We start from the raw sequence: 15,380 nt of genomic DNA on the forward strand, positions 1-15,380 counted from the left end.
TTGAGACCCAGCTATTATTCGCATCATATTTTTTCTTCAGGTTTCAGTAGGATTCTCACGAGTTTGCAATTCACCTCAAGGGGCTTTGTGATCCTAATTGTTGAATGAGGGGAATAGGAATTACCTGAAATTGTTTAGTAACGTATTGGTTTGTGTCACAACAAAACAAAATCAATTGGAAGCAGCACCAGGAGAATTCACTGGGGTAAGCCACATAGGGCACCAAAACAGGCAGGCAGACCTTGGTTGAACATCTCACCTGAAGGTTACTTATAGCAATGAAGTACAAGCTCAGTAGTTCACTAGAGTGCCAGACAGATTATGACTTGAAATACAGCTTTGGGGCTTGAACCCACAATTTCTAATCCTGAGGTGAGAGTGACACCAATTGACACCCCTTTCTCTCATCCCTATTCTTGTTGGCTTCTTGGGCTTTGCCATGACTTAGTATTAATAATAATAATAATCCTTGCCTTTGATATAGCGCCTTATCACATCTTAAAGACATCTCAAAGCGCTTCACAGAATATACATAAAGTGAATTCACTGTATATTTTGTGGCAAAATGTGGCAGCCAATTGTGCACAGCTGTGTCCCACAAATAGTTACGGATTGAAGTGACCAATTTTTTTTTTTTTTGGAAGGAATTATTACATCTGGAAAAGGCCAATTGACTAAACAACTGGGTTCTTACTTACTGCTAGTAAACAGAGACATGTGGAGTAAGGAAACTTACCCAACATTTCACCCTGCTGGGAATCGAACCCAGATTTCTTGCTTGCGAGGCGAGTGCTCCAACCACTAGTCTACAGGACTCTACTGAGCTCCCTGAGCTATTAGATATTATCACTGAATCTCATCCTTAAATCCACTGGAAGTCCTTAGTTTCCGAATTTCTCACAGGAGCCTTCTTCATCCATACATTTCTTGTGACCTTATTAAATACAGGAATATATTTTTTATAGTGAATAATTTAGGAAAAGATTGTTCTGAAGATCTCAGCCTGTTGAGAGAGGGTTGAAAGAGCAAACTAACTTCTCACCATTCTGGTGCAGTGTATCTTGTATATTTTAATCCAGAATCAGACCCAGGTTGTTACAGCATCACTAAGTCAGAAAGCAATTAAGTTTTTTGCCACAGTGGAGCATTATAAGCTGGTGATTAACACAGGAGGAGGAGTTGGCAGTATGCTTCTGTGTTTGCAGAACTGAATGATGGCTAAGTGCTTCATTTACAGATTAAGGAGCTGGAGTCTCACCTGGATGAGACGGCCCTGCAGAAGGAATTGGGCACTGTACAGAGACAACTGGAGTTAGTGGAAGAAGAGAGAAGAGAGACTGAGCAGCGTGTACAACACATGGAACAGAGAAACTTTGAGCTGGAGAACAAAGGTTTGAAATTAATGCATTTGTATTAACCTATAATCACGCCCACGATAGACTTCCTATCTGAAAATTACCTTCCAAATGGAATGATCATTTTTGAGTCAAGACGGTTTCCATCCTCTATAAGCTTATGGAATTAGTGCGTGTGTCTTCTGCAGAATAGTTCACTACCATCATTGGTGAGATGCATTAATTTTTTTCCCAAACTGTTATGAACTAATTGATTTCATTACAGCTCTTCTGTCTTGAGAGTAGACATCTCAGAGGGGACTTTGTAGAAGTGAATAACATTTCAAATGGGATTAAAAAGTAGATCCCGAGCATTACTTTAGGAAGCACCAAGACAGTAGAACAAGAGGACACAGGTTTATAGTTGCAAAGAGCAATTTCAGAACAGACATCAGGAAATGTTTATTTTCTCAGAGGATAAGTAACAGCTGGAATGGATTGCCAGGTGTGTGGTTGAGGCCAGAGTACTGGATTCATTAAAAAAAATAGCTTGAAGCTGTGATGGGAAAACAGTAGGATTGGTGGTCAGGAAGGATGAGACCAAATGGGCTAAAGGGCCTTCTTCATCCATACCATTAATAATAACAATCCTTGCATTTGATATAGAGCCTTATCACATTGTTAAGATGTCCCAAAGCGCTTCACAGAATATATTGTATAATGGATTGACTATATTTTGTGGGTGAAAAACTGCAGCCAGTTGTGCACTGCAGTGCTCAACAACAGTCGTGGATTGAGTGACCAATTTTTTTTTCGATCTTGTGAAATAAGTTCTGCAATTTGAAGTTTAGTGTAGATCCTTAAGTTTAATTTCTTTAAACTTCACCCTGTAAAACTTTAATTTAGAAAATATTTTGCTGTGAGTATATTGACAGACGTGTCATATCTTTCACACAGTGCAAGAACTGGAGAAACTGAAACTTCAGATGGCTGAGTTGGCTCCCTCGACAGCTCCCCCTCCCCCTCCTCCGCCAACCCCTCCCCCTCCTCCTCCACCTCCTCCCCCACCACCCCCGCCTCCCCTCCCAGCCACACGTTGCAATCCTATAAGGTGCGTACTGAAGAATATGAATGGGGAGACTGACTAATGGGAGGGTCCTTAGTAATAGAGAAGAGATGGGGCTGATGAGACACTGACTGAACACGGTGACATACCATCCTCAGCCAGACATTACACTTCCTGAGAGAAACAGAATGAGAGGGAGAGGTAAAAGTTTAAGATGTAAGCCTGCCTGCTGCTCTTGCTACTACCTAAGGGCTAAATAAATAATAATGATTGCATTTGATATAGTGCCTTTTCGCGTTATTGAGACGTCTCAAAGATTTTCAAAGGATGTACTATAAAGTGGATTGACTGTCTTATTTTGTGGGCAAAATGCGGCAGCCAGTTTGCACACAGCAATATCCTACAAACAGCCATGGAGTGAGTGATGAATTTTATTTGGTGGATTTGTTGGCCTGGACACCACTCTTTTTGAATAGTGCCATGAGATTTTTAACACTCACCTGAACAGGCAGACGGGACCTTGACGTCTCATCCAAAATATAAGAGAAAGTTGGGTTTGCAAAATTGAAAAAGCCCATCTACCTACAGCCAGGATATTGAGACTCTTATTGGTGTATGGGTGCCCCCTGCTGTCAGGGTGTCAAAGACCTATGGCTTTGAAGCCCTGAGAGGTAGTAGACACAGGTCAGCACCCACCATTCCCGAACAATGGTTCAGAGATTACAATCTTACTATTCACCATTGAACGTTTGGGTGTTTTTTCCCAAAGTGGAGACAAGAGGTTTTCTCAGGAGGGCCGAAAGAAGGGAGAGAAATTCAAACGAGAAAAAAAACAATAATAAATTGGTCACTTCAATCCACGATGGTTTGTGGGACACTGCTGTGCACAATTGGCTGACACGTTTCGCCACAAAATATACAGTCAATTCACTTTACAGTATATTATGTGAAGCACTTTGAGATGTCTAGAAGTGAAAAGCGCTATATCAAATGCAAGGATTATTATTTTGTTATTATAACTTCTGAGGATGAGTCAAAGAAAGCTTTCTAATCAATCACAGTCTACTCACTATTGACAGGTTCTGGTCAGTATGTGACATGGGGTGGGCTTGAGAACAACATAGGTAGATCCATCTTGTGAAGTGCATTTATGGTGTGAAGTACATTTTCTGTACTCCTAGTAATGGTCAGTTACTGTCCTCTGCATTGCTTGCAGTTCCCTTATTGCTATAGTGCGCAGATCATCCAAGAACTCTAAGATGCCACCAAAACATGAACCCAGCAAAGGTAAGTAACCAATCGTACAGCAAGCTGGATCCAGGCTTCATACTCAGTCTATCGGGAGGAGCATGCAATTATTGCCTCACTGAAAATCCTCAGCAGTGAGTACTTTTGAGAACTAAGTGTACTGTCGTGTATATGAGTAAATCTTTGCAAGTATTTAATTTATTGGAGGTGCACATAGGGACTGGTTTACAGTAAATAAACCATTGGCTGACACTCAGGATTTTCCAATAATCCACCAACTTCTTATATATGTAATGCAGTCAGTCAGCCTGCTGAGCCGGAAACATTGGTGCATTCCACACAGCAGAGTATGTGTCCAGTTAGGATCACCCAATCGGTTAGAGCTCTGGCTTATACGATCGGGCACATGTATTCACCTGCAAGGCTCATTGATGGTGCCTCAGATTACTAACTTTACCAACTGGTAAATAACTACATCAGAGTTCATTACCAAGGTGACAACCATTTTGTCTTCCCTACTTAAAAGTGTTAAGAGCAAGAATACAGGAATAGAAGTAGACCATTTAAGCTAATGAGCCTATTTCATCAATTATTAATGAGATACCATATATGGTCTTGATGTCCGCCAATCTGGTGGATGCACGGTTTAGGCATATGAAGTTTTACTCTTTCACAAAGTTTGGAAGGACAGTGAAGAGCCTACTTCATAGTGAGTAGGCAATAGTGAGCAGAGTGAAGTTAAGCCACCCCCGATCACTGTTCTTGACTGAATGAAAGAGAATCTTAATTTACTAATAGGAGGGCTGGCTGGTATCCACGGTGGGGAAGAATACAGTGAAATTAAATTGAGAGTCCTGCATGTTCCAAATGATTGATTGGGGGAGGGGTTGCATGTACATTGGAATAATGAGAGCTGGTGAATCCAAACTTGGGCTGCGGTTATTCTCGCTGAAATTTTTTTCTCTGTCCTTCACTCCAGACCAGCCTGGCATTGATGATGTGAAGGTGAAAGCAGTCAACGAAATGATGGAGCGGATTAAGCATGGGGTCATGCTGCGGCCAGTGACCCAGATTTCAAAGGTAGTGTAGACTGAGAGCTCAATACACTGTCCCACCCAAACCCACCATTTATTGGACCTGCTTATGAAGTGCAAAGATTGTGTTGTCCCCTGGTCCCTTGCCCATTATGATCTAGGTTGATATTGGTTGAATATGTTTCAGTTGGGACACCTAACAGCATAACTGAGGGCCTCTTTGGTTGAGCTGGATTTAAATTTGGGTCCAAGGGATGAAAGAGCAATGGCTACCCCAATACAATGCCAACTTCCCCACGAGAGATTTTGGTGAATCTATGTCTAGGTCCCCACTGCTCCACATGGAGGAGAACAACAATTAAATGTACATCCTCCAAATCCGCTCTATACTGGAACAGTTAAACAAATTTACTGTAGCAAAGTCTGTTAGGAATCTACATCTGGGCATCTCCATTTCTTACTCTAGAAAGCTAACTTTTTTGGTCCATGCCAGAAGTGTGCTCGCAGGTTGGGTAGCTGTGGGTCCACAAACACCCATGTTAAGAGGCACTTAGTAATAAGGTTGCCTTATATTAACAGATTATGTGGAATGGTTTCTTAAATGCAACTGAATTTTACTATCCGAATACAATATATTATGCAGGGACATTTAGTTGTTCCTTGCCCTTTAGGAGTGCTGGTTAAATGCTACCTGAAACAAATGTAACTGTGTAGAACTATCCTGATGTGAAATTTGTTGGGCTCTACTGTTGTCTTACGAGCAATAGTAGCATTTGGTCCCACTTTCCAAAAATAACTATTTCACAAGAGTGACAAGAAAGATTCAGGTAATCCGAGTTATCAGAGTTCTGCTCTGTACCTGACCTCGGGCTGGTCACAGTGAATCATTTGATCTCAAATTTTCCCATTTACAATTTGAGCTGTTTCTTAAATTAGTCCAATCCCTGGTGTCAACCATCCTTCCTGGTATACCATTTCCTGATACCTGTCCTAAACTTGCTATTCAAAATATTACACCTATACATACACTTTAACTGTTTCATGAAAGGTGGTTTGTAAGTGAGAATTCCAGTTAACAGTAATTACTTTTAAAGTGATTCAAGCCATTTCAAGATAATGAGGTTCTGTAAAAACGCATATTCTTTTTTCTGCTACTTTGGGTTTCTGATATAAATTGTTCTGGAATTATGTTCTCTCTTCTATTTACCATCATATGTAGCTCTACGTCCACACTGAGCTGGCTCTTTTCAAGGATGAAGAGCCCCAGCTTTGCCCTAGTTTCTTCCTCTAACTCTGATGACCAGTCTTGTTGCTGTCTTCTGTACTGCCTGTAGAGTGCAACATTTGATTCTATCATATCAGGAAGAGCTTTCTGCACAAGGTGTCTGTTCTGACTACAGGAAGGGGCCAATGAGAGAGATCAGTGCTTGCATATGTATCTCTTTGTAACACTTGTGGGCCAATTTTGTAGAACAGTAATAATTTGGTCATTCAACCCATGACTGTTTGTGGGACATTGCTGTGCGCCATTGGCTACCGTGTTTCACCTACAAAATATACAGTCACTCCACTTTACAGTGTGTCCTGTGCAACGCTTTGAGATATCTCAATGACGTTAAAAGCAAAATATCAAATATTAATATTAATATTAATATCAAAAGCAATTCTTATTATTAACTACTTTCACTTTAAGAAAATTGTAACAAGCAGATTGGTTCAACAATTCATGAGAATCACAAGCAGCATGAAAACCCTATCTCTGGGTTATGATGTGAGAATGTTGAATCACTTTTAAAGTTTCTCTCCTGTTTCCTCCTGCTGGCTCTTTGATGAATTCCATTCGAAAGAGGAAAATTAGCATCAAGGTAGGAATTCCCCTCCCTCCCTTCCCTACCCAGCACCCAGTTTGAAGCTCATGTAAACAGAAGGCAAAGATTAAATGGTTTAGCGGTTTTGTCTTGTCTAGAATATAAATATAGACTGTTAATTATTTGCTTAGGGTTATAGTCAGCACTGCATTGTTGTTGGAGGTGTTAATCCAAGACGTTAATCCGAGTTCCCGTCTGCCTCTTCAGCTGGACGTTAAAGATACCAAGGCACGATTCAATAAGAGAAAGTAGGTTCTCTACAGTGTCCTGGCCTACAAATAAAATTGGTCATTCACTTCATAGTGAAATTGGTGACATTTCCTGAGAGATTCAATCCTTGGGTTCTGTGTCAGTGGATGTGTCGCAGTTGAGCTGAATGCTGGTCGCTTTGCCACTCTATGACATACAAAACACGCAGTCAGTTCACTTTACAGTATATTCTGTGAAGCGCTTTGAGACGTCTCGAAGACGTGATAAGGCGCTATATCAAATTGCAAGGCTTATTATAATATTATTGTATTATAATATAACATTATTATCTTCCCATCAAATCAGTTATGAAATTTTGCCCCATAATGGGTTAACGTTTGAGATGGGACTCCCTGTGGCTTGGTGTGACAGGGGTCACAACCTTTGACTGCACAATTTCAGTGAGGAGAGGGATACACGTGCAATGCCAGTTTGACTCAGCTCCGTACCTGGCATTGGGCTGGTCACAGTGAACCAGTTATGTAAAAAGTTGCTGCTTTGAGGAGCTGTTATTAATACGATGCAACTGAGGGAAGTGACCTTTGATGTTCCCCAAATTTCACATTGTTTCCATGGTTACATAAGTTCCAAACCAATGAAAAAGACAGGCGGGAGACAGTCAGTTGAGCTTGAATTTTAAGGATTGTTGTTGCAGTGCACAATAAGCACATACAGAGGTTTCCAATCACTGAAAATCATAAACATATTCCATGGTTCCATTCAAAAAGAGAAGGGAGTTTCTCCTGGTGTCCTAGCCAACAATCCCCCAAATAAATTTGTCATTCAGCTAACTGCACCTAACAGTGATTACTGTCATGTGTTTTGAGACATTTCAACCTGATAAGGTGCTATCTTTCCTTTTAAAGAGCTTGAGAAACTTTTCCATTTAAAATTTCTTGCAGATCCGGGAACAATTCTAACTATGGATTTAGCTGTGGCTTGTTACACAGAAGACCTTGCAAGACCACAAGAATGTCCCTGCAAAGTCTGAAATCCTGAAAACAGATTCACTTAATTATTCAGCCCAGCCTGGTTTAACCTGTCCCAAAGACTATACAAGTGCTCAGCACATCCAGCAGTGTATCAGACAGAAGCTATTATTAAAACCCGTTGTCCCATGGAAAGGCTGGCGCTCTCACCCTCTGTCAGGCTGTCACTTATACTATCTGTATCAAACTGTCATTCATTACCCACTGTGTCCAACTGTTACTTCTACTCTCAGTGTCAGGCTGTCACTTATACACGTTGTGTGTTTTCCCCCCAACAGCCCCCACCATTGGAGGAGAAGACACAGGAAAGCGCCATGGAAGAACTGAAGGGCATCCTGGTAATGTAGAGATGAAGTTAACCCTTTCATGATCTCCTGACTAATATTTATAGGAATAAATATTAATTAATAAGAATCAACAATTGACAATGTTGCTCCTGGGTTTTATATCAGTGACTGTGTTGCAGTTGAGCTGAATGCTGATCGCTTTGCCACTCTGTGACATTGGTGTCCTGCTGTCTGGCCACAGGATTCCATGAAGAAGAGCCCAAGTCGAGGGTTTCCTGACATAAGTCACAACAAGACAGAGAACGAGCTGGAGGCTGTTCTGAGAAGGAGACGGAAGCAAACCTCGGATTACCATTCAAGAGGTAATGGTATATTTACTACCTCCTGAACAGTGTGTTTGTACATATGTGTGGAAGCGTGTGATATGTTAGATTGTTGGTTCAAGCTTTCGTTTGCACTGTGTCGCCAACTGCCTGTTTGCAAGGATATACTGGTTGATTCTGTTATATTGCAGTTAGTTTGTTTCATAAATTTAGACCTTGCATTATGTATCTATTGAAGTATGTCAATCATAATCTGCCTCAGTACCCTCAATATCAACCCTCTCTTATTCCATATGCAAGCAAAAGGGACCAACATAGGACTCCAGCTACCTAATTTAACATGGTTCATATTCAGTCAGTGATATCACACTGTGAGCCCTCAGAGTCTCTGTGCTTCACTGATCCAATTCTCTAGTGATTGATTGGAACAGACCCTCTATGTAATGGAAGGCCTTGTCCAGCTCCACTTACACATGGAAACTTTGTAGAAACAATGCTCAGCCATTGGTTACTTTGCTTCCTACTTCTAGAAAAATCCATGTCCTGAGGGGAGAAGGAATCCCATGACATTTACATGAGTTGCAAACACTGGTTGCACTAATAGGCGAGTCACATCTCTAGCTTCACACCATGAGATCCTCTGTGAAGCTGTGACTTGCGCACAGCATTTCAAAGTATTTCTGAGCAGTGCTACGTTAAGGATTTTGAAAGGTTAACGATCACCAATGTTAACCTTAGATTCTGTGTCAGTGGATGTGTTTGAGTTGAGCTGAATGCTGAGTGGGACTTTGAGATTTTACTCCTCTAACCTTGTCTCATTTAAATAGCCCAAAAATTGCCTTCCAGGTTTATACATAAAAAAGTGGACCCTCCTAAACTAAGTTTCCCCCCCCACTCAGCATGTTATTAGCATCATGATTATATGGACTTTTGCACTTTGTATATTAGAATAAGGGGACCTAGATTTAATAAAATAATAATAATCCTTGCATTTGATATAGTGCCTCATCAGGTCATTGAGATGTCTCAAAATGCCTCTGTAAAGCGAATTGAATGTATATTTTGGGGGGTGAAAATTATATGTTATTTTAGAGGTGTAATGGGCAATTTCAGGATAGGCACCAGGAAGATTTTATTTCCCGGTAGCGTAATGAGAAGGATAGTTGAGGCCAGGGTGCTGGGACTCATTTAAAAACAGCTTTATGATTTGATAAGAGGATGCCGATGGGTGTTCTGGAAGAATGAGATCGGATGACCAAAGGACTTTCTTTATCAAACCAATCATGTGATGTTGTGAAATATAGTTACTCTGCAGGAGTGGCCTAAAATTTCTATCCTTTCCCCTGTTAAATACTGCGTGAATAAAGGGGGATTGTGCATTCTTCTCTCTTGAACAGATGGATATGAAGCTGAGGCCAGTGAGGTTAACTCTTCCAAATCCCTCAGCCTGAAGGACAGTGATGAGCAAGGAAGTGAAAACCTGGAGCCCAGCCCCGTGGGACTGCAAAAGGCTTTAGCCATGGAAGAGGCCCAGAAAGAACAGGGTAGCAAGTCCCCCAGAAGGTAAAGTCAAGGGACCCACATGGGCTGCAATAGAAATTTCTTTTAACTAAATGGAGCCTTGACACACCAAGAGGAGTCCAATATTAAACCTTCACTGCCAAGAAGTGACATTTTATCCAATTTATCATGTCCTCTGTCCAAACTATTTAATCTCCTGCATAATAGTTCTCTCTATGTTTCACCCCCACCACTACCCAAAATAAATGAGAATGATGTATATCCAGCCAATCATACAGCTTAGAATATAGTTACCAAAGAGCTGTAACTTGGTTGAGATATGGTTTAAGAGGAAATAATTTATTTCAGCTCACAGAATGAAATAAGCAAACAGTCCATTTTATATTTGGTGAGAAGTAAAGAATGGACCGAAAGTATGTTTCTAAATGACTATGGAAAGAAAAAATGCATTTTATAGCACCTTACCTAATTCAAACATCAAAGCATTTTATAAGTATTTACATTGGTTTTGTAGGCAAATGTGGCAGGCATTCGCACCAGCAAGGTCTCACAAACAGCCATGAGGTGAATAACCAATTCATCTTGAGGATTATTTACCCTTTTCTCTGGTACTGTCATGGGAATGCTAGCCTAGATCATGGACTCAAATCCTGATCTGTGGCATATTTCATCCACGTAACAAAATTTTCTGTGCCTTGGCTTAATTCAAGCTAAAGTTGCTGAAGTAGAAGGATAGTGCATTACTTAAGTTCCCCTTCAAACTACCTATATGTAGTCTAGGTTAAGGTCTAGGGCAAAGGGGAAAGGATTTAGCTTCTAACTATCCTCTGAAGCCTATTCCCCTTCTCCATCAATGCAAACTCAGAGCAGTTCAGTTTTGAACCTCTCCTTTTCCAGGAATTGATGTCACTTTCTCTTTCTATGAAACCCCTTGTGCATATGAAGATTATTTGGTCCTTGCTTTGCACCAACCTACTTACTGTTATTACTATTGCTTCTTTACAGCTCCAAGGAAATGAAGAGGAAGTCTTCAGCAAAGGAGGAGAATGGTCAACCCCAAGGCATTCTTATCACCATAAGCACCCCGTCAGATTTGCCTGACCAAAGAACAGCACCTGCTCAGAACCATAACAAATCTGAGAGTCAAAGCACAATTCATGAATGCACCGATGCAGACTGTTAACGGTAGTAGAGAGATGGTGATGTCAAGGTGTTGGATGAAAATGTCAGCGATCTCGCTTTTCCCTCCCATTTAACAAATGGGGTTTAACTCAAAATGTTGGAAAGTGTGTCCAATGGTTAGGACTGAACCAAAAGGCTCAGTCCTCCAATCCAACTCAAAGATGTTGGAAGCTTTATCAGGTGGAAACTGACCTCTCACAGCCTCAGGGTTTGACCTTCCTGTTGCTGATGCACTTGACATCACTGTCTCATTTGAGAAAGATTTTTAAAAAAATGCATTTGGAAAAAAAAATCTATATAAGGGTCTCAGTAGAGGTCTGTTAATGTCTTGTGGTCCTCACACAAAAAAGTTTTATTTCTGTTCAATAATAATTTTGTTTAATTTCTTCACATTTCCTGCCCAGATGTGGTCAGCAAACAACTTCCTTAGCACCTACCTGCACAAGTCCTGAATAGAGCAGCAGCAACTCAGGCTTAGTTGGTAAATTCACTGGCCATTGGAAAATTAAGTCAAACAAAGTAGAAAAGTTCCAGATTCAGTCTATACCTAGTTAGCTGAGAATTGGAGTTCCAGTTGGAAAATTCTAATTATTTACTACCGAGACCGCAATAGACGGCTGGCTTGCTTCCGACATTCCATTGCTAGGGATTAATGGGCAGGATAATAATAATAATAATAATAATCCTTGCATTTGATATAGCGCTTTTCACGTCGGGAGGACGTCCCAAAGCGCTTCACAGAATAGACTGTAAAGTGAATTGACTGTATATTTGTGGGTGAACGCGGCAGCCAATTGCGCACAGCAATGTCCCACAAACAGTCGTAGATTGAAAATGACCAATTTATTATTGCTTTGTTTTTTGGAGGGATTATTATTAGGCGTGTGGAGTAAGGAAACTTGCCCAAGGATAGAAGGGATAAGAGAGAATGAGACTCGATTTTTACTCCTGGATTGCTATCCACTGATCCCCTGATGAAACGTGTGCTTGGACATCAAGTGAGGTTAGGATGAGATTTTCCAATCATCGGCATAGATCCTCATAAAGTTACTGCACTTGGTGGCAAGCAAAGTGTTTCAGCCTGTGTGCTAACTTCCTAGCTGCCACTAATTTATGCAGCACATGTGGGAAAGCCTTCTTTCTTCTTTCCCAACAGTCTTGCTTTGTCATTTAAGAGAACATTCCTGTCTTTCCATTCTCTCTCTCGAACACCCCATTGGTTTTCATTCAGACTGAATCTGGAGCTGTTATTATCCGAAGATGTTTGTATTGCACTCGAATGATTTTGGAGGGCAAATTAGTTGAGCTTGATGTGTTGTGAGGGAGATTACCTGGTTCTCTCTCTGCACACCGTCTTTGTAATACAATGATGGGGGAGGAGGAGACAACACTGTTGATGGCAAACACGATAGTTCAGGGTGTTCACAAAGTCTTGTTTAAGCCCATTTTGATTTCTAACTGACCAACAACTGAAACGTGGAAGAATGGTGATAATTGTATTTAGAAGTACCTAATAGTATTCAGTACAAGTGTTTAACGGTATTTAGACATCCAGAGGATCAGAGTGAGGCACCATCATTTTCATGGCAGATAAATGATCCGTCACCATGTTCGGTGCGACACCTTCCGTAACCTGGATGGAGTGATGAGGAAGTTACTGGTATCAGACATTGTTACACTTGTTGACTCATCTGCAACAGAAAATAAAAATTCATTTTAAGAAAAAAAACACGGGGTTGTGGGGGTAACTGGACCAGGCCTCGCAATACTGTCTAAAATGCACAAAGCACACGTTCATTTACTCACAATGCTGTCTGGTGAGATACTTATGAACATGCATTCAGTTCTAAGTACATTTTCTTATTTAAAGTACAATACACACCTACTCTTCACAATTACAATCTCTGGCCAAGGCTTTGAGCAGACCTCCGCTAGCGCCACTCTGAAATCATTTCTGTGAAAGGGAGGCGGATGAGTTACCTTCCCTCTGCGGAGAATCATAGGCCTCTGATTGTGATTCCCCAAAGTCGCATTACGACAATGAGGATCAGCGTGGGGCACAACCTTGGACATTAACCTATGTCCCACTCAGCAGCATGGTACTTTGAGTTTCAGTGCACTGCTTCATTGCACCATTAATCAGTAAACCTCGGGCTCTCTTACAGTACTGCTGTTATTCTTTGGAGGCAAAGCATGCTGTTGATTTAATAAAATGTTTTTTGCTGTTTTTTTTGAACAAGTGTTCATGAATAAAAGAGAAAAAAACAAACTGTTGTTACTTAGCCTGCTTCTAGCTGCACGCTTACCCCAACTCTACCCTCACATTTCAAGGAACCAAATGTAAGCAGTTATGGGCACCTCAATGTAGAAAGGAAATCAGAGTCATTGAAAGCACAGAATAGAACTACAAGACAATACTAAGGATGAGATATATAGCTTTTAATAAACAAGTTTAAAAAAATTGGATGTTTTTCAGTAGACAGAAAGATAAGAGGGGATGTAATGGAGGGCTTTCAAAATTATGAAAAAGTGAGTGAAAGGAAATTTTTGTTGACCAGCTGGCGAATAGACAACAAGGTGCGATATATAAACTCAAGGTTACTGGAAGCACAAAGGGGAATTTAGAATATTATTTACATGAGGATTATTAGGATGTAGAAGCCACTAATGAAGCCGTCAATTACTGTATGACATTTGAAAGGGAAATGAAAAACTCTTGATAAATGAAAGCGTAAAGCGTTTGGGGGAAGAGTTGCAAGTTATAGGCTGTATTTACAATGTGTTTCAGTCTTCAGCTTTGCATGCTGTGAAATATAGAGTGGCAAATGTTGATGATGACATGTGTTTGTGCACTATGACAAGCAACACAGACTGAATTTCACTCCAATTGGCAGATCTCTTTATGATTCGTAACTATGCCCTTTGCTGATTGACACTTGCAAGAAACCTGTGACATGAATGACATTTTCTTTTAAGTCATGCAGCAGAATTCCTGCATTGCAAGTTTGAATTATAAAAGTGACTTCTACATCTTCTGAAGATGGAACACAACTGAAATACGTCATCCACTGCAAACGTGACACTTAACTAAATTGCAACCCCGTCGACAAAACATACCACTCCATTGCTAACTTTCCCACAATTCATAGAGCCCTTTTGTGGTTACATCATGTTTCCTGGGGCTCAGGGTCTCTCTCTCGCACTATATTTTTCTTGTCTTCAAGGGCTCTCTTTTCTCTCTGTCTCTTTCTGGGCCTCAGGGCTGCAAATTTTGGGCAACGCGTGATATCCTCCGAGTTTCACATTATGAAAATAATATTTCGGGATATAATATATAGTCCGGGATATGACATGTCAGCTGACTGCCAGGATAGTGAAAGGCAAACTGGATGGACCTTGGTCTTCTTTCACCTAGCAAATTTTTATGTTCTTATGATGTTCTTGGGGAGGACAAGTTTGCAGGGTGATGGGGAGAGAGCGGGGGAGTGAGATTGATTTGGATAGTCTTTTCAAAGAGCCGGCACAGACCCGATGGGCCGAATGGCCTCCTTCTGTGCTGTATTATTAATTCTATGATGTCACTGACCCATAGCAGTGTCATGACAGAAAACCCACCTCAGTGGTCGACAGAGATTTCTGTTGAAGTGCTGGAGCTCAGCTGTTCTTGATTTCAGGTGCAGGACCATTCCGACAGCACTGCTCAAAGCACCTCAAAGCGCTATATCAAATGCAAGGATTATTATTATTATTACTTCACAGGATTTACTGCAAAGTGTAATGACTGTATTTTTGTAGGCGAACGCGGTAGTCAGTGTTGCTCACAGCACTGCCTCACAAACAGCAATAAAGTGAATGACCAATTTTATCTGGACAAATAACAATAATCCTTGCATTTGGTGTAATGGCTTTCAGGTCAGGAGGACATCTCAAAAAAGCTTCATAGGATTTAAAGTTAAGTGGAGTGACTATGTATTTGTGGGCGGACACGGGTATCAAAACAGGTACATTTTCCCATCAAAACAATAATAAATTGGTCATTTTCAATCCATGACTGTTTGTGGGACATTGCTGTGCGCAATTGGCTGCCGCGTTCGCCCACAAATATACAGTCCATTCACTTTTCAGTATGTTCTGTGAAGCGCTTTGGGACGTCCTCCCGACGTGAAAAGCGCTATTTCAAATGCAAGGATTATTATTATTATTATCATAATTAAACAGAATGTATTGATTGATTAATTTATTAAGGAGTTGAACAGCATTTATTTTCTGCAAAAATTGG

The 15,380-nt window shown here is 40.8% G+C and overlaps 1 protein-coding gene across 2 annotated transcripts in view; it reads left to right on the forward strand.

Annotated features, from left to right (window-relative positions):
• Positions 1 to 12,607, forward strand: part of shtn3 (shootin 3) — a 51,397-nt gene extending 38,790 nt beyond the window's left edge. Inside the window, exons 9-17 of one of the 2 annotated variants that reach the window (XM_042340168.1) lie at positions 1,238 to 1,391; positions 2,292 to 2,445; positions 3,617 to 3,687; positions 4,628 to 4,728; positions 6,530 to 6,547; positions 8,067 to 8,126; positions 8,317 to 8,437; positions 9,796 to 9,961; positions 10,925 to 12,607. In XM_042340168.1, the coding sequence (XP_042196102.1) occupies positions 1,238 to 1,391; positions 2,292 to 2,445; positions 3,617 to 3,687; positions 4,628 to 4,728; positions 6,530 to 6,547; positions 8,067 to 8,126; positions 8,317 to 8,437; positions 9,796 to 9,961; positions 10,925 to 11,102 (1,023 nt within the window). In that variant the 3' untranslated portion in view covers positions 11,103 to 12,607. The remainder of the gene's footprint in view (positions 1 to 1,237; positions 1,392 to 2,291; positions 2,446 to 3,616; positions 3,688 to 4,627; positions 4,729 to 6,529; positions 6,548 to 8,066; positions 8,127 to 8,316; positions 8,438 to 9,795; positions 9,962 to 10,924) is intronic. The other variant, XM_007891357.2, reaches the window with a different exon arrangement.
• Positions 12,608 to 15,380: the final 2,773 nt, after the last annotated feature.

This window comes from Callorhinchus milii, unplaced genomic scaffold (assembly GCF_018977255.1).
Source record: "Callorhinchus milii isolate IMCB2004 unplaced genomic scaffold, IMCB_Cmil_1.0 Scaffold13, whole genome shotgun sequence".
NCBI lineage: Eukaryota > Metazoa > Chordata > Chondrichthyes > Chimaeriformes > Callorhinchidae > Callorhinchus > Callorhinchus milii.